General features: G+C 45.2%; 1 protein-coding gene across 1 annotated transcript; it reads left to right on the top strand.

Annotated features, from left to right (window-relative positions):
* The first annotated feature begins 9980 nt into the window (after positions 1–9980).
* LOC140537221 (fibroblast growth factor 18-like) lies at positions 9981–18645 on the top strand. The gene is made up of 6 exons (XM_072659545.1): positions 9981–10089; positions 10646–10823; positions 12170–12209; positions 13430–13607; positions 15138–15244; positions 16248–18645. Exons 1-6 carry the CDS (start codon positions 9981–9983, stop codon positions 16542–16544), a joined length of 909 nt encoding a protein of 302 aa, XP_072515646.1. The 3' UTR covers positions 16545–18645.
* The last annotated feature ends 1609 nt before the right edge of the window (positions 18646–20254 follow it).

Raw genomic sequence — 20254 nt, forward strand, 5'->3', positions numbered from 1 at the left:
ATCACACTAGTGTCACCCGAGCCAAGGGTGGCTATTTCCACTATTTGGCAATTGGTCATAATATTCTGAGATGACTGTGTGTGTATGGGTTCTTAAAGGGTTCTTCCATTACTTTACTTTACATGGAGGTTCTTTAATCTGTTGTACAGCCCTACCATGCCTAACATCTCACAAAAAAGGTTCCTAAGATCTTGTTTAGAACATACAGTTCCAGCTGTTAAATAGTGAATTCCATAGAACATTTATCTTTAAAGATCAAAGAACATTGGCATATAGTAAAGGTTTTATACCTGTTAAAGCTGTATGACCAAGCTAAGAACCATTTAGCAAGCTTTATATTTTAGACACTAGTTCAGGTGGGGTTAACCTGGTGTTGATAAACCTCTTATAGTAGATATTAGTAGATATACAGTAGATGTAGCAGGTATTAATGAAAGTCACAGTGTATGTATGTGGGGGAGTGAGGTTAACATGACCCAACTTGTAACATTTTCCAGATGCATAATTTTTCATTTTTCTTGGACAATAATAATCTAATCTCCCATACAATCAAACTCCCTATTAAGCTGATTGTTTGTTTATCTACTTAATTTTTGAAAATATGTCTCACACACAGGCGTCTAGAGCTTACGGAGATAACGGAGATTGCTCTGTACCACTTGCAGGAGTCGTCATTCCCCTCTGGCATCCGTGGTCTGTAAGGCCCCACTGTTATGGCATTAGGAGGTACTCAGTGTGTGAGGAGTCCATTCTCAGTATGGTACCAGTATGGAACCTCCATCCCACATCCCAAAGTGTGTTCCCATGGAAGACAAAAAAAAAAAGAGTATCTCTCATTCTAACACACACCAGTCGTCCTCTAACCCAGGTGGCTGTGTTGTACGGCCCTACTGTCGAGTGACTGGTTGCCAGGGCACATCTCACATTCACTTTCGATTATTTGAATAGGCAGTGTCACGTATGGCGGGACAGTGCGGTTACTTTCCATTTCCATGTTCTGTTTTTTTTTCTCTCTCTCTGCCTCTCTTCCCTTGTTTTCCCATGTTTAATGGAAACCCAGATGTGCCTTACAGAAAATAACTCTCAGAACTGGCTTGTTCTTTGCATTCCATGCAAACTGAAAAGAATGAGACTGTAACGCTGTTCGGCATTCATTCCTCAGCTAATTATTCTTTTGGCTTTGTTCCTGGTTCAAAGAGCAGCAGACAATTTTTTATTAATGCTCCAGACTGCCAATATGCTGTAAAAGAGATCTCATTACCTTACACACTACGCTCACAGTCTCACACTGGACTCACGGTCACTGGGCTTTAATTGATTTACTGCCCTTAAACACAGCCATACAGTGCTTCACCTTATGAAGCGTGTGCAATAACATAACCCGATCTCCAAAAAGCGTCAAAGAAGTCAAAGATTAAACACTTTGATCAACATTTTAAGCGAAATTAGTGAATTATTTTCAATTTATAAGGTTTCAGACTGGAAAAAGGGAGCACCATGCCAAGAACCAGCCAAGACATTTGAGCTCTCAGATACCAAGCCAACATGTGGGGCTCAAATAGGTGGGATGTGAATGGGCTAGGAGTGGGTCTGCATGGTTGTGTTGTTTCTGGGACCCAGTTGGGCTTCCCAAATGAGTCCCATTGTTACAGCCCACCTTTATCTCACATGGGTCCCAACTAGTGCCCATGTGCAATGTACAAGTTAGTCAGTTAGGGCCCATGTTCAACCACCGAGAACACAGTTCCTCCACTGCTCCACAGCTGGGGGCCTTTACACCCCTCTAGCCCACGTCTGGCATTAGGAGTCATGGTGCCTATAGGTTCATGATGTTGATCTGCTCCAGAGAGAGTCCTATTCTATTGGCAGTACTTCTTCTCTACAGGGTCTAGGCAAGCTGTGTGTGTGAGTTTACACATCTGTGTCAGCAATGTGTGCAGTTTGAGTGTCCACAAACATTTGGACATATAGCGTATGTGTAACCGTTGAAACGTCTGACCCTAATCTTGAGCTCTTTGTGCTAAAAAGTGCATGTAGAAACATGCACATGCACACACCGACGTTCACACACACATGCATGTATGAGACCATTTCCTCTCGTGGAAGACGTTTTGGAGGATGCGCCACAAAGATGAAAGCTCTGGAAGAGTAAATGGATTCTCTGGCAAGCCAAAGCTCTGGCAGTGGCGTCGCTCAACCACTGAGACCCTCAGCTCATGAAGTGCCTTACTGCCACAGAGTGTGTGTGTGTGTGTGTGTGCAGATGTCGAACTCTCGTGGTTTGAAGACACATGATCTTCACTGTGAAACAAAAAAAACTCTGAAGACGTGGAGAATGTCCATTTATGTACTTCTGAGTTTGCTGGTTGCGGTAACATGCTCTCGGCGGCAGAGAGAGGGCCACTGTGGGTTTAAACCAGCCGGTGCAGAGAGGAGGGAGGAGGGTGGAAGAGGGGAAAGTAGAGGGTCGGAGGGGCGGTTGGGGCGGTGGGGTTGATGACAGCTTATGATGTTATGCATTTAAAATGCTGTGTGAGGAAGTGGCCAAACACAGGATCACAAGCTGTAGAATAAGGCAGGTTTGGGGAGATGAGGTGTGAGCTTCAGGTATGGCTCGGCTCGACCCGCCATCCTTTAAGATCCAGGGAAGACGAGCGTCCAGGCCTTTTTCTGTCCTGCACCGAAGTGGTGGAACAAACTTCTCCTGGGTGTCCGAACAGCAGAGTCTGACCCTCGCTGTCTTCAAACCCAGACTGAAGACCCTCCTCTTCTGAGAGTACTCAGGCGAAGAGAAGAGTATTATGATCTCCATATTGACTTGTGTTTATTAGAGTCTAAGATTAGAGGATCTGAATTTTAGTCTATTTAAACTAGCTGAGGTTCTTCTTCAGTAAACAGTGAAGCTCTTCTGTAAGTCACTCTGGGGAATGAATGGGTTTAGATGGTATGTGTTTTTTTAATTGTGGTGCTGTCATGGGCAGAGCTAAACTTCTGTAGGGTGAAGAGATGGATGTATGTAAATACAATGTTTTTGTGACCTCACAAAACCAATAGCAACAAAACTGGCTGTTTCTGAAGCTCATTTCCCACATATGGATGGTGTGTAAGTAGTAAATAGTACCCTTACTGTTTTCAGTACTGTCAAAAATTCTTCTCCCATTAAAAAGAATAGTTGTGGGAAATAAAACCTAAATCAGTGAATCAGTCAGGAGAAGGTATCGAATGTGTGTTTTTTGAGTTTGTAGATCTGGAAGCATTCTGAGAGATGGGCTGAGAGACGTTTTTGAGATGAGATCGGTGACAGTCTATGTCCCGTGTTAGCCTAGCATCTCCCATTCTTAACTAAAGAAGCCAAGCATGTCTAGACTGAATGAGGATGAGGGACTGGGGTCAGTGACCAATCATGTTCATTTGATTTATGGACACCAGAATATTCAATCTGATTGTATTCGGGCTTGTATGCAGCATTTTGATTGGACACACGCAATGAACAGGGAGCAAAGGTCTGTGTACCCTTCTTATGTCACAGTGATACACCCAACCAACCACATGCGGTACCACAGCAACCACTTGGCAACACTTACGCAACCACATGAGACACTACAGCTTACTACCACTTGAAATACCATAGCCAATGCTGTTGCATCCAAATAAAGAACCTTAGCAACCACCCTAGCAAAGAAAAAAAACAGCATAGCAACCACTTGGGACACCTTAGCAACCAGCTGAAATATGAAATATTAATGACCTTGAGGAGCTGAAGTGTAGACCACATATGTTTCCTTTAGATTTACGAGGGCAAAATGACTTGGTTGATGGAGGTTCCTGCCTGGTGAAGAGATTTTGGCAGTAGCTGTGATTTCTCACTCTGTACAGCCACAGCGAAAAAGGGCTTGAATGAACCCGGTAATGCAGGGCTGGTCCATTTACCTACAGTGACCTGAGCTCTCTGCTCCACTGTCGTTCCACTATGACCCCCCCCCAGCAGACTCCTTCACCCCATTATTCAGCTGCTCACTTACTTTTTCCGTCCCTCTCCCGTCCCTTATTCGGCCCTTCTTTTCACCCCCACCCCCCCATGCCTTTTACACCTTTGTCTCCCTCGACCAAGTTTAGCTCTCTGCTACCTCCTCCCCCTCCTCCTCACCCCGTCCTCCTTCACCTCCTCCTCCTTCCAACACTCAGCCTAATCTATTCCAGAAGACTGGCTACCATGGAAAACACATAACAAGTGCACATACTTCGCAACGGGCCAAGAGCGAAATAACACAGAGAGGGGAAAAAAGTGGGAGTGGGGGGAACAGACAGAGAGGAGGGTGAGGGGTAAGGAGGGGGGAGGTGGGTGAGAGAGGAGAGAGAGTGTTTATTCAAAGTCAAAGTTGCCTCCTTTGTTGTGGTAGGGACCTGTCTTATATTAGAAGCCTGAGCTCCCTTCAAAGTCTGGAAAGAGGGGAAGATGAGCCAAGAGGAAGAGAGCGAGCGAGACAGAGGGAGACAAACAGAAGGGGGAGACACTCCTATTTTGTCTGAAACTGTTCGAGTTGGACGTGTCCTGGTGAGAAATGGTTCGGAGAAAAATGAGCTCGGAATACTTGAGACACGAAAGGCGAGACTGACTCCATTGAGAGAATAGGTAAACTATGCGCCGAACAGGCACACACACACACACACACATGCTCCATTCAGTGCTCGCAGTAGGCCTCTGAGCAAGCAGCTGAACTACAGATACACTCGGAGCATAGCTGTATCTAAAATAAAACATGAGTGGTGGTGAAAACATCTCGGGAGACTCAGAAGTGTCTAAGATCTTTCTCTCGCTCTCTCTCTTTCTCTCTAAGATCTTATTTCAACATTTCTGCATTTCACCTCGGAAAAAAAAAAGAAACGTCTGGGTGGAGAACCTCCGAGAGAGCCTTAAAACAGAGAACGGGGTGAGGGAGAACAGGGTGAGGGATTACTGGGACGAAAGGTTACCACAACACAGCAGGCATGTCAGGTGTGTCGAGACACAGCAACGCCCAAGACTTCACTTAGTTTTACCAGGGACGGTACTGTCACTTCTGAGAGTTTAATCCAGTATGAATCTGCAATGTAGTTCTACATGTTATGAATCCAGTATGAATTATCAAAGTTGTTACAGTTTAACAGTGATAATTATACACAGAACCTAGTTTAATCCAGTGTGAATCTGCACTGTTTGTATTTTTCTCTATGGCCTAACAGTAGTAGCTGTGGAGTGATTTTAATCCAGTATGAATTGTGACTGTATGCTTTTTTTTTACAGTCTAACATTAATATTTATGCACTGAATTTAATGGAGTATGAATCTGCAGTGTATTTAGGTTCTGACTACACTCTGACTGTAGTGATTATGTAGTCATTTTAATCCAGTATGAATCTGCAGTGTAGTTTTTTTTTAACAGTCTAACAGTGGACACTTGTAACTGTGGAGTGATTTCAAACCTGTATGAATCTGCAGTATGTGTAGCTTTAACACTCTTATAGTAATTATTGTGGAGTAAGTTTAATCCAGTATGAATCTGCAGTGTGTATAGACTTTACAGTCTAACAGTAATGACTATGGAGTGAGTTTAATGCAGTATGAATCTGCAGTTTGTATAGACTTTACAGTCTAACAGTAATGACTATGGAGTGAGTTTAATCCAGTATGAATCTGCAGTTTGTATAGACTTTACAGTATAACAGTAATGACTATGGAGTGAGTTTAATCCAGTATGAATCTGCAGTGTGTGTAGATTTTAGTCTAGCATTAGTAAGTGTGGAGTAATTGTAATCCAGTATGAATCTGTAGTGTAGCTTTTACAGGCTAACAGTAATAACTGTGGAGCGACTTTAAAACCAGTATGAATCTACAGTGTGTGTTGATTTTACAGTGTACTAGTAATCACTGTGGGGTAATTGTAATCCAGTATGAATCTACAGTTTGTGTATTTTTTACACTCTGATAGTAATAACAGTGGAGTGAGTTTAATCCAGTATGCATCTGTAGTGTAGTTATTACAGCCTAACAGTAATGACTATAGAGTGAGTTTAACCCAGTATGAATATGCAATGTGTGTCGATTTTACAGTCTAGCAGTAATCTGTGTGGAGTACTTTTAATCCAGTATGAATCTACCATTTGTGTAGTTTTCACAGTCTAACAGTAATAACTGTGAAGTGACTTTAAAACCAGTATGAATCTACAGTGTGTCAATTTTACAATCTAGCAGTTATAAGTGTTTAGTCATTTTAATCCAGTATGAATATGCAGTTTTTGTAGTTTTTTTACACTCAAAGCAATAACAGTGGAGTGAGTTTAATCCAGTATGAATCTGCAGTGTAGCTTTTACAGGCTAATAGTAATAACTGTGGAGTGATTTTAAAACCAGTATGAATCTTACATTTGTGGAGTTTTTGCAGTCTAACAGTAATCCAGTATGAACATGTAGTGTTTCGATTTTACAGTCTAGCAGTAATTAGTGTGGAGTCATTTCAATCCAGTATGAATCTTACAGTTATAATAGTTTAATGAGTGTTGTTCTGTAATTGGCTGCACCCAGAGCTTCCTCAGTAATAGCAGTCGTGTTCAAATCCAGCGCAAACACTAAAGGGATAACAGAGCCTGCCAATAGACACATGCTATCCGGGCTATCTTTGGGAATCTTGGAGCAACTGCACAGAACATTTCGTCCCAACCAGAAAAATCCCAACAAATGACATTTTACCTCCTCAACTGAAACGAGGATCCTTTCTCAAGGAAGAGAATAGAAGTTTAAGCTCACTTAATCCTGACACAGCAGCTTAGAGACAATCTGCTTCAGGCTTCACTTCACTCTCACAACTCCCTTCATCCATTACGTCCAATATGTCTTTCCACAACACCTTGCCTGTAGACCACTGCATTTGATTACCACAGGAATGTTATGACCTGTTAAGTGCGCGGACATCTCTCTCCAGGTTGACGTAAAAAATACCATACAGACTAGAGAACGACAACCGAGAGTTGTCTCTGGATCCTACAGAAGGTGGGAGCTATAGCTACATATGGCCGAAGACTGTGTGCATTATTATGACCATTATGACCGGTGAGTAAACTCAGGAAATGTGACATGGAACATTGAAGCAGTTCAGTACTGCCAAGAAAGCTCAGGCTCTCCATCCATTCATTCGCATGCCACTCGCTCCAGCACTCTCCAGCTAGATGGGGTACAGGGGTGCTGGAGCAAAGTGGTGGGGGTTACACACACTACTAGCGCTTGCTGGCTGACCGGGTGTCTGCGGTTCTGTTGTGGTCAGGGAAAGCGGGGGTGGGGAGGTTTGACAGTGTTGCTGAAATCCCAAAGCAATGTTCATTTTGGAATTGCTCTTTGCTTACATACCTCCCTCACACTCTCTTTCCTATTTTGCTGTATTCTAATAGAGGTTCATCTTACCTACTCCCTTTCTGAAAGGTTCCCTTCAGGAGCTTTAGAGATATCCGTAAAAACGAGAAGGAAAGGCAACTCGCAAAGCTTATCGTGCTTAATCTCTAGTATCGGTCATACTTAATCCCTGGGACAAAATGTCCCTTCAGGGGGCCCTTCTATAATAAATATATATATATTTGTAGATGATGCAGTTCTGGTTATGGATGCACCTGGGCTTTAACAATGCCTTGGCACTCCATAACAAGGCCGAAACACCTTTCTTCACTATTCTCGTGCAGATTCCAAGGGGCCGATCACTCTGATGGTCATCGGTAATCCATAGAACCTCCTCTAGAACCAGGTGTAGGAGCCATGGTGGAACCATCAGCAAAGGGCATCACTAGGGCAGTTTTTTGCCCTCGTCAGGTTAAATAATGAACCAGCAATGACATACACCAATCAGCCATAGCATTAATACCACCTCTCTAATACTGAGCAGGTCCCTCGTGAGCTTCAAGACAGATCTGACTATCCAGGACATGGACTCCACAAGACCTCTGAAGGTGTCCTGTGGTGTCTGTTAGCAGCAGATTCCCTAAGTCCTGTAAATTGTGATGCGGGGCTTCCATGAGCATCAATGAGCCTTAGCTGCCTGTCATCCTTTCTTGGACCACTTTTGGTAGATAGTGATCACTGCATACCAGAAACACTCCACTTCAAGACCTTTTTTTGATGTTTTGGAGATGTTCTGACCCAGTCGTCTAGCCATCAAAATGTGGTTCTTCTCAAAGTGGCTCAGATTCTAATGCTTGTCTATTTTTCCTACTTTTAACACATCAACTTGAGGAACTTGCTGTCCATGTACTGCCTAATAGCTTCATCCCTTGACAGGAGCCACTGTCGATGAAGATCAAAGGCAATGTGCACCAAACAGCAAATAGATACAAATCATACCTTCTAAGCATTTTTTGTCAATTCCAAAGAACTGAGAATTGTTATGATCTTCAGTAATTCAGAAAACCTCAGTTACATTCCTTGTCAATGATAATTTGTAAGGGTGAAGCCTTAAGAACCAGGAGTAGTAGTAGGAACCATGGTGGGACCACTAGCAGGGGCATCACTACGTCTGTTGAGGGTGAGTTTAGCCTTCTCTAAATGTTCTTTAGTCCCCGTAAATCTAAGCACGCATTTGTAGCGACGCCCCTGTCCAGTAGTGAAATACAGTGGCTGTAAACCCGGAATCCTGTGCAGTGTCTTCGGAATGAGGGGAAGCAGAGGTGAGGCAAAGCAGTTGGTCAGGCCGGTCATGCCAATAATTCCAACAAGACCACATAGTATCTGTGCTAAATCACTGGAACCACCTCCGGATGCTGTCTCTGCTTTCCAAAAGGGAGCCACTGCCTCAACATTTGGGACATGACTTTTTTTGGTTGCTTGGATCAAGTATAGGTGAGCAGTTTGCCAAGCATGCAAGGAGGTCATGCTTCATGCCACAGGGAGATGCCACAGAACTTGCCAGGAGATGCCAGGTTAACAGTCTGTAATGGTGTGGGCCAGTCACATGGTCTCAGCTGAGGGTTTCAAACCTGATGAAGTCTGTGAGTGGTAGCGACCGCTAAGCATTCCTGGGCTTGATCACGGTAAAGGTACCTCCGCAAGCACAGGTCAGTCAAGGTTTGCTTTGTCTATCAACAGGACCAGCAAGGTTTTGAGGAGCTGACATAGACAAGCTCATCATAGTGGTGGACCAGCATGGTCAGGTTGGTTATGCTGGTCAACCAGTGTGGTCATGATGGTTTTGCATGTGGGTTTCGCTGGCCAAACAGCATGGTTATGAGGCTCATGCTAGTCATGCTGGTCAACCAGTGTGGTCATGTTGTCATGCTGACCAACCAGCATGGTCTTGATGGTCATGCTGGTAGACCAGCACGGTTGTGATGATGAAGTTGGTCATACTGATCAACAAGCTTGATCATCCTGGTTGGCTACCTTGATCAAGCTGGTCATCCTGGTCAATCGGCATGGTTATGCTGGTAATGCTGGTCATCCTAGTCGACCAGTGTGGCCATGATGGTTTTGCTGAGCAACCAGCACGGTTATGCTGGTCAGACAAGGTGGCCATGTTGTTTTTGCTGGCCAAACAGCATGGTTATGATGGACATGCTAGTCATGCTGGTCAACCAGTGTGGTCATGTTGTCATGCTGACCAACCAGCATGGTCTTGATGGTCATGCTGATCAAGAAGCTTGATCATCCTGGTTGGCTACCTTCATCATGCTGACCAACCAGCACAGTTATGATAGTCATGCTGGTAGGCCAGTGTGGCCATGTTGTTTTTGCTGGTCATGCTGGTAGACCAGCACGGTTGTGAAGATGATAATGGTCATACTGGCCATGCTGGTTGCAGCATGGTCATGTTGGTCCTACTGATCAACAAGCTTGATCATACCTTGATCGGTCGGTCGGTCATGCTGCTAGACCTGCTAAACCATCAGACCCTATGCTGGTCAGGAGCTTAAGCAGCTTGACCAGGGTACTGATGGAGCTTCTAGTTGAAGTGGACAGATCATCGATGCAGTGGTGTTACTGTCACACGTCAGTGAAGCTCTCCAATGAGAAGCTCCACACCGCCCCTGGCGGTCAGCAGGAATGGCACAGAACCGACCTGGACCCCCGGGACAGTCTGTAGATGCACGTGTTCCTTCACTTCCTCAGTTTCCATGTTTAGAAGGTCAAGCGCTCTGTATTCTTGCAATGCACCCCTTGCCCCCACCCACCACCACCACCACCTCCACCACCACCACCCCTTGGCGACAACTGAAGCCGCGCTCGCTCGCACCGTCCCAGCCCCGCGTGCTGCTGCTCCTCCTCCTCCTCCTTCTCGTTCCACTCCGGCGCGCGGCGCTTCCTCCCCATTCAGCAAACGCGCTGTCCTGTGGCGAGCGAGGGGAGCTTTACCGAAACAAAAGAAGGCAGGAAAGAAAGGGGGCAAAACCGGCAGCAGAGCTGACCTACATTGCTGGGAAACTCGCGCGAGCGACGCTTTTAATTTATTGTTTTTAATTTGCAACTTTGCGCGCCTGCTTGTTTTTTTTTTTTTTAATTATTATTATTATTTAACGCGCGTGCCGCAGGATAGATACGGTCCCGGTGGTCCTTTCCAGCGTCACGCTGCGAAATCAGGGGACGGATGTCACAGAGCACCGTGTGGGTTTCACCTGTGCTGTGCTCGCGCAGGGGATGGTCTCATTCACGCGAGTAGGGCTCCGTCTCTGAGACGCACGCTCCAGCCGTCCTGCCCCACGCGCTCAGATGCTCGCCTGGGGGATAACGTCGGTTGTTGGCCCCTGTTTCTCAAACGATCTCGCGCCGGAGCGGTCGCCGCACTCCAGCCATGCAGTCCGTCCTGCCCTCGGTGCTCCTCATGTAAGTGGAACTGTCTGCTGGAGTAAGTTGACCTTTCACGCGCTCCTAGAGCTTCGCAGCAACTCTGTGAGGAGTGGGTTAGGATGGGAAGGGGCGGCGTGCCACCTGTCTGGCGTGCGTGCTCAACATCCAGGTTAAACGAGAAGGCCAGCAGATGGAGTGGTCAGTCTGGATGGGTGGGTATGTGCTCAGATCACAGGGGCCATGGACCCAGGGCTCTAGGGTCAGTCTGGGTTGATGGGATGCATTAGGCGCAAAGCACGCGCCAAAGCACGGTACTGTTTCATTTTTAATCATTTTCACTATAATTCATGAGCACGCGGACATTTTCACATAGTCGTATTTACAGTACCAACGTGACATTTGCATCTACAAGATCCCTACATAATTAAAAATAACAAATGACTATTTTTTATTATTTATATATCTGGGAGTTTCTGGTCACAAAAGATATATTAATTGTTAATAACACAATAAAAAGCCTATTTTTTAATCAAAATAATAAATAATCATTGATGCGTCCCTCAGTTTGACTTACCACCCTGTCACAAAAACGTGTCAATAAGTAATATACTGTTGTTTTAAATACCATCACAACAAAGGAGTATAAACCCAAGTTATGTCACTTTCTTGTATGTATATATAAATATATATATATTTAAATTTTATTTATTTATTTATTTTTGAGCAGCCAGGAACAAAAAAATTAAGTTCTTTTTTTATGATGTTTTTATATTTACTGTGGTTTTTGTGTGCGTGTTAGAAAGGGTCCATCAAGCTGAACTGAACCACCCCGTCACACAAAACCCACAAAAAAACAAGAATGATTGAAGATTGATTGAAGTTTTATTACATTTCTTACACTATCATCGCAAAAAAAAAAACCCAAATAAATAATAAAAAATATATATATATATAAAAAATATCATAAATCAAATTGATTGGCACGTGTGCTAGAGCAGGAACCTGACCATGTAAAGAACGGCAGCCCTAACAGAATGAAATTTACCACCTCGTCACACTCCACCCCATCGCCTTTTACTGAGAACCTGGCTCCCGTGTCTGAATAAAAATGACGAGATTCAGAAGGATTTAAAGGCTGAGTTGGAAAATGTTGGAAATGTTTCTGGAGTATAAAGATTTCCATATCCAGGTTTCGTAGAATGACCCTCTAAGGCATCTCTGCTGTAGCTAATCACAGTGCAGCCCAATCTGTCATCGGAATTGCATTCATTTCACTCCCATGTTTATCTCATGGCTTACACACTTAGGAATGCTGAGGCCTGATAACAAATCAGCTCAACAATCACTTCCTCTCTGTCTGTTCTGTTCTAGATGTGTCCAGTCTGTGCTGCTGTTGTGTAGTCTCCTGCAGGTAAAACCTGGCTCTTACACATCACTAACTCACCACTGACACACCACTGACACACCACCAACACACCACCAACACACCACCAACACACCACCAACACACCACTAACTCACCACTAACTCACCACTGACACACCACTGACACACCACTGACACACCACTAACTCACCACTAACTCACCACTGACACACCACTGACACACCACTGACTCACCACTAACTCACCACTGACTCACCACTAACACGCCACTGACACGCCACTGACACGCCACTGACACGCCACTAACTCACCACTAACTCACCACTGACACACCACTGACACACCACTGACACACCACTAACTCACCACTGACACACCACTGACACACCTCTAATACACCACTGACACACCACTGACACACCACTGACACACCACTGACACACCACTAACTCACCACTAGTCACCCCAAACACTGCAGTACTCTACAGGCTCCTTGCATGTTTTGTTCCCCCCCCCCAAAATAAATAAGTGGCTTGCGGGGGGCCTGTGTCTATCTCCCCTCACTGATGTTGGTGGCGTCACGTGCGAGTGTGTACGGGTTGGGTAATTGGCGGTCCAGATTGGGGAGAAAATTGGTGAGAAGTCTGAGTAAGTTGAGTTTTTATCCAATCAGAAGAGAGGAGTTTGAGAATCGCACTGCCCTCTAGTGGTCAGGGTTTAAACACAGCACAAAATGAACCCCTGTCTGCCACCAGTCTTTAGATCTTAAACTATTGATTAATAATCAATACTGTGTTTTTGAGAATCGGTACAGTATTGCAGAACAGAATATTGCAGATCAATATTTCCTCGGTGTTTTAAGCGTCTGGGCTGGTTTTAGTGAGAACAGTAATGCTATACCCAACTGTCACCGGTCTGAAGGTTCATGGACACAAGGCCATGAATCTGGATCCATTCTCTGCTTTTTATGACTTTTTATTTCTTTACTTTTTAAAAGAACCATCTACTACAGGGTTTGTTGTAGTGCAATGGCGGGACCATTTAACCAGCCAAAGAACCATTTACACATAGAAATCTAGAGAACCATCTAGAGAACCATTGAAGAACTGCTGGGGATATGAGGATATGAGGATCTTATATCAATATCTTACATTAATTCTTTGCTTAGAAATGAAATATTGTATCTTTTGTTTCAGAGTATGAGTCTATGAGTTATGATTTGTTGTCCTAACATTGCATGTCCAGGTGCTAGCAGTGGACAACGTTGATTTCGGGGAACATGTGGAGAATCAGACAGGCGTGAGGGACAGTCTGAGCAGGAGGCATCACCGGGTGTACCAGCTGTACAGCAGGACCAGTGGCAAGCACGTGCAGGTGCTCGGCCGGAAGATCCTTGCCAGAGGAGAGGACGGGGACAAATATGGTAAGAACGTTTCCATTCCGTCACATAACGTTCGTTTCTATAGAGGAGAACGCAACAATGGCGTCCATGGTTGTCCACATCACACACGCACAGTGTGCATCAGAAATGTACTTTAGATACACTATATGGCCAAATGTTTGTGGACACCCCTCCTAACGAATGCATTTAGCTTCTTTAAGTTGCACCCATTGCTGCTCACACAGATGTGGAAATGAAACCCACAGCTTGTCTAGTCCCTGTGAAGAAGTACGGCCAATAGAATAGGACTTTCTGGAACCTACGGCCACCGTGCTGCCTAATGCTGGGGCGTGGGCTAGTAGAGGGGTATAAAGCCCCCTAAGAACTGAGCTGTGGAGCAGTGGAAGAACTGTGTTCTCTGGAATGATGGTGGCGCTCTATCCAATACGTTTGGGATGCGGTGAGCACTAATGCTCACATCACGATTGCAATCAAATTCTTACAACAATGCTCCTCCAAAATCGAGTAGAAAGCCTTCTTTATTGGAGAGTACAGACAGTTACTCCAATAAAAGAAGGAACACCACTTTCTTGTAATAATGTAGTTTTCAGAAGAAACAATAAATGAAAAAGGTGTCCCAATACTTTTGTCCATATAGTGTATAATTGATTATAATAGGCATAATTTGATGCAGTCATTGCTTGTTCATTTACTAGACCTTTTAGCAACTAGTACCTCTGTCTGTTGCAATTAGCGCCACCTAGAGTTTTTCATAATTTAAAATACAGGTGATAGAAAGGGTTCATTGAGGTGACGGCATTAAACAGAACCACGTCTAGTCCCATCAAGATCTTTCCGATAGCTCCATTCAGTGAAGCTTTTTAGAGGACTATTGATAAGGGGGACATTGTACCTGAAGGTAACTTTCATCGATCAGTTGATGGATTGTGCATTTGCCCCGTTACTCTGCTTTAAACGGAAGGACAGAAGGGCAAAGGCGGACAAAGAGAGACCGGAGAGACACAGGAGTGTGTCTGGGTTGCTTGGGATGGTGGTGGTGGTGGGAGGGAGGGCGGATATTGATCCTGTATGACCTCCATGTCATTTAAGGACTATACAAACGATCCGACGGCAATCGAGCTCCGTCTGTCCAACGGGGCTCAACTTCTTCTACAATACAAATTAAATACCAGAGAAAAGTTAGCAGGGAATTAGAGTGTTATCAGGCCGCCCCATCAGGCCGCTGAGGAGAAAGCAGAGAGAAAGAGAGCAGTGTATGCGGTATTGGCCGGTGAGGACTGAAGTTGTCAAGGGTGGCAGCACCCAGTGAAGGACATTTTCTGTTTTCTTTCTTTTCTGTCCTTTTTTTTCCCCCTTGTCTATTTTTCGATTAGCCGGGATGACTAATGCCTATTGAAATGAATAGTTGCAGATAGGGAGTTGCCTGTGTCTTGGCCTGGAAAACCAAAAATTCTCTGGCAATATTTTCTCTGGCAGAGATTATGAAAAGGCAAATCGAGCACATCCTCGGCCCGTCTATATTCCTGTCTGTCTGTGTTGTCTCTTCACAAGCCCAGCTTGTTGTGGAGGCAGACACCTTTGGGAGTCAGGTGAGAATTCGAGGCAAAGAGAACAACTTCTACCTGTGCATGAACCGCAAGGGCAAGCTGGTGGGAAGGGTGAGTTCCTTTCGATATTACCTTGAAGCCTTTGAGGAACACTGAACACTTTCTCTGAAAAGTAGGGGTGTAACGATACACAGCATTTAAAAAAACTCAACAAGGGTACACTGGTGTCCATGTTAAAAAATCTATATATAGATATCTCTATCTCGATATCTCTCTCAATATCTCTATCTCAATGTCTCAATATCTCTGTCTCTACCTAGATATCTCTATCTCGACATCTCGACCTCGACATCTGTATATCTCGATATCGTTATCTCTATATCTCGACATCAATATCTTGATATTGCTATCTCAACATCTCTATCCATCTATATATCTATATATTTGTCAGAGCTCTAACTATACACCGATCAGCCATAACATGAAAATCACAGACAAGCAAATCTCCAAGGAAGGACATCCGGTGGTAAAGGGTGCCCAAGGCTCAACAGAGGCCCTACCTCTAACTTACAGGAGTGCAAGGATCTGCACCCAATGTAATGGTGCCATAAACCACAGCATACCTTCAGAATTCCTGTAGAGTCATGTAATGCCTTGATGGCTGATCGGTGTATACAACACAGGAGTTCCCAAGCAGACACTTGAGAAGCGCTCTGACGACGAAACCGAGGGGCGTATTGGTGATCAATATTTAAATTTCAATTCAAAATTTGATTTTGCAGAACGCCCTGGAATCGTTACACCCTTACACAGAAACTGCTCGCATTTCTAACCAATGAAGCTTCAGTCTGAGCCAGTCTGCATCACAGTAATGAGATCATACTAACTGCTGGCTACTGGTTTTCCTCCACCGTCAACCACACTGGCATATTTGTGCAATTCCATTACACACAAATTAGCCTCCTTTTTTGCTCGCTTAGCATGGTGAACATATTTAGCCCCCATCCCCCCACCCCCCGCTGCTGATGCATGTCTTGTTCTGAGTGCTGAGCCACCGTCGAAGCATGAGTGGAAACCACACCAGATGTTGTGAACATTTGTTCTCGGTCTGCAGAAAGCCAGCGGCAGGAACGCGGAGTGCGTCTTCATCGAGATGATGCTGGAGAACAACTACACGGCCTGGATGTCGGCGCGCTACGTGGGCTGGTACGTGGGCTTCACCAAAAAGGGACGACCACGGCGGGGGCCGCAGACCCTCCCCAACCAGCAGGACGTCCACTTCATGAAGCGATTCCCTCCAGGAGAGCAGCCCAGCCTGCAGCACTGCAGCTTCACCACCGTCAGCAAGAGGGGCAGACGGATGAAGGAGAGCCACGCTCTTCCTGACTCCCCCTCATCCTCCTCCTCCTAGGGAATGGCGGAGACCTTCATCCTTTCGTTGCCTCTTGAGCGAACCGTAAAGACTGCAGATGAGGGCCAACGTGCATCCCCATGGAAACAACCAGTCTAGCTAGTTGCCTGCTTTGCTCAGTTCCAGTTCTTTTGCACTGATTCACCAGGCTGTCCAGCAAATCTGGGAACTCTCAGTAAGCTCAGCCGAACGGACGTTTGTCGAGGATCGGGTAGCGCCAACAGGTTTGGACAAACTGCAAATCCGATGCTCCAGCGATGCTCCAGCGATGCTCCAACCAATGCGAACAATGGCATGTCCGGGCCCTCAAAGGGTGCTGACATCCTGAACCTCTCAGGCAGGTACCCACCTCCAGGTAGAGGTCAGTCAAGGGAGGAGCCTGACCAGACGCTGTGTAATCAATCAATCTAATGTAACCAAAGACGGCTGGGCGTCTGTCCAGGCACTAAACTAAACTCTGAGAACTCATGACTTGTGACAAGGGCACCGCACCCAGCACTTCAAGCCAAAGAATGCCCCTCCAGTGTCCAGAGTCTAGTCAAAAGAAAAGAATGACCTCCGATTAGAGGTAAACCCAATGACCATTCCACAGCCGTGGAGGACTGATATGTACATTATTTAACGAGTTCAACTCTAGCTGTGTAGCATCTTTGACCCAAAGCATCACATATGTTCTGCTTGATACACTAATAGGACGATAGGACAACTGTAAAGGCATATTATGTTTAAAAAAAAACAAAAAACAAAAAAGACCAGATGAATGTAGCTGAATCTAGAAGAATGTTGATTTTTGGTGCTTCAAACACCGCCCACCCCATCACGAACTGTTTTGAAGAAGAAGAAGGGTCTCTATAGGAACCATTCCACCATCTGAGCTTTAAAATGTCCCGTACCCGGCGTCATAATACACATAGCATTGCAGAGTTCTCTTCTTTGTCAATGGTTCCCAACCCTAGGACCTGTTGTGTTAACCCTGCTTCCAACATACCCAATCCTAATGAGCTAATCAGCTAATTAACAAGCCTCAAAGGCTACGTTCACACAGCAGGTGTTTCATTCGACTTCATTCGACGTCAGTCCGACTCGACATGTCACGTGAAGAAGTGCTTATTTGTGCTTGAGCATCAGTTTTGGGGCGTTTGGAACTGTTCAGACGAATGTCGGCTACAGGTCACATTAAAAAACATGGGATTTGGGCCACTTTACCTGCTGTGTGAACATAGCCTGGTAAAAATAACTGGTAACTGCTGGGCAGGAGGACCTCCAGGACCAAGGTTGGAAACCTACGTTCCAGTCAGGAAAGCTTGCATGACGGTCATCAGATCCAGATTTTCTAAAACCGAAACTGGATCAACATTGTCTTGAGTAGCATGTAAAAGTATAGGCTGTGACTCTCAAACTACTCCAGCACTCAAGCACCATCTCTGAGTTCCATTTCCAGAGCGTAGAAAATAAGGAGGTTTGAAGCAGCGCCATAGAAGAACGACTTTTGGGTCCCTATGGAAACATTCAACGGATGGAGCGCTATTGGCACTCCAGTGGTGGGCAGAGTGGGGCTCATGTAGATAGACTGATTTAGACCTTTGAACACCAGTGACTTGGACTTTGGACTTCCTGTTTTTGCTCACAGTTAACATCTATGTACTCCAAGTGGTAACAGGTCAACTAGGTCCTGCAACCCAAACATGCACATGCTAGTGGGTGTAGCGGCAACGCTTTGAGAGCATCCACCTGTTTAAGACATAATGACAGTAAGTGAATAAATAAACGACCTGGTCACTTTACATTGTGAAAGTTACTGCGTATGGCGGCACCCGTAAGTTCATAGTTACGGGAATTCGGTGGAGAGTATGAGTATACCTCCACCAAAGCATCCAGCGGTGGAATCCAAGCCCAAACTACATGCCTTGTAATAAAACCTTCTGAACCTTAACTCAAACATCGCTGAACATGTACGAATTCTCCAAGCCAAGTCTTTGGTTGAAAATTTGTTGAAAATCCAGCATATAGACACTGTAAGGGCCAATGTACAGTAAGACCCTGGTACGCTACGATGCCCCACTGATGGCTGAAGTGAAAATGTAACTATTTTGATACAGGTTGTGATTAAAAAATTGTTTTGTTCGTATTCCATCATCCTTCTGTCATCCAGACATTCCTCACATTCCCTAAAGCAAATCTGCTCTCTCCACCTGCTGGAACGGGACAGTATGAAGAACGAGGCCTAAACACCCATCGAATTCATCTGCACGATAGCCCGCCTTGCTGCAGGTTAATGCCCTGAAATACTTCTCCTCACTTCCTCACCCAAAAACAGCCAAGCTGCTTCCTCCTTAATTAATAAACAACAGGTCTAACAGTGTAACCCGGGCCTGTGTTTCCTAATCAGCAGCAGTGGGAAACTGTAGTGGAGCAGTTAGCTGAAATATGAGAACACCATCAGGAGGAGAGCAGATTACAGGTGTACAGCGCAGCTTCCCAGCCACTTATTAGATTAGTCTTAAATGAAATTACAAACGTCGATGGGGATTCACGACTGAAAAGCCTTTCTTATACTAGGACTAAGCTTAATCTGTGCCTGGGAACGCGTCCCCGGCTGCGGGTGAAAGGGGAAGCCAGGGAGATGTGTGTGGTGAGAGCGCAAGGCTCCGGTTTTCCTCCGCATTCCTGATCAGCCTTATTGGGCAGCGGCAGGCTTTCTGCCTGCAGACTCACTCGGATCCTCCCTTTGAAACTCTCTGCTCCACACACACACACACACACACACACACTTTCTATACCCATGGCACAAACTGGCTTCCAGAAATCTCACTTTCCCAAATCAGACAGTTCTCCTCAAGAAACCAACATTCAGCCAGAGACGACCACTGGTAGACCAGAAGGGGAAGATCTGAGGAGTTTCAGGCTTCAGCTTTGTGGTGGGAAACCAGGTCCCCTCCTCTAAAACATGGAGCCAGGAATGATCGATGCCCAGGTTAAAAGGTGATAAGGGGGGCCCAGATTTGTTGTCGATACGTGAACAAGGCAGAGATGATATTGATAGGGTGAAGTTGGATTAGGGTGGAGAAGCTTTAGACATGTTTTATTCCATAGCTCCACTTCTACCAAAAAATAGTCAACAGGTGATTATTGAAGGTATTCCCAGGCTTGAAACCAATCAGTACTCTGATCTGTCACAGTTTGTCTATTAAAAACAGGTGATCAGGAAGTTCTCCTGGAAGGTTCCTTTGGGAGGGAACCCACACCAGCAGGATCTCATAAATGCATGTACGCATTTATGTTGATCCTCACAGTCAAAAGGTTCGAAAGCAAGGCTTCAGCACACAGCCACGACTTTAGCAGTTTCTTGTGCGGCGCCTGATGTACTTCCTGTGGAAGGTACTGCTACCAGCAGTGCCTCTGAAGTTCAGTGAAGCAGTACTTGGTGCTGCGTTACGTTCACCATACCTTCACCTATAGGCTATATGCACCAAACACCACATACGGCTACACCCCTAGTAATGACTCCGGTATTTCACTGTATTTGGTGAAAGCCCCCAATACACTGAGAGCACAGCTGGATTTCTGTGCATTTCTCTCCCCATTAAGGCTTAAAGTACCACATTTTGTAATCAGTGAACGGCTCTGCAGAGCATGTCCTAACAGCAGAACCTCTACAGTACTTAAACTAATAAAATAGTGAAGGAGAGAGAGAGACAGCACAACCTTCC

Source organism: Salminus brasiliensis, chromosome 16 (genome assembly GCF_030463535.1).
Source record: "Salminus brasiliensis chromosome 16, fSalBra1.hap2, whole genome shotgun sequence".
Classification (NCBI taxonomy): domain Eukaryota; kingdom Metazoa; phylum Chordata; class Actinopteri; order Characiformes; family Bryconidae; genus Salminus; species Salminus brasiliensis.

Coding starts and splice junctions, on each gene's coding strand:
- LOC140537221 (XM_072659545.1), top strand. CDS start 9,981: ATGCAGTGGTGTTACTGTCACACGTCAGTGAAGCTCTCCAATGAGAAG. Junction 10,090..10,645: donor CGACCTGGACCCCCGGGACA/GTCTGTAGATGC, acceptor GTGCTCGCGCAG/GGGATGGTCTCATTCACGCG. Junction 12,210..13,429: donor TGTTGTGTAGTCTCCTGCAG/GTAAAACCTGGC, acceptor TTGCATGTCCAG/GTGCTAGCAGTGGACAACGT.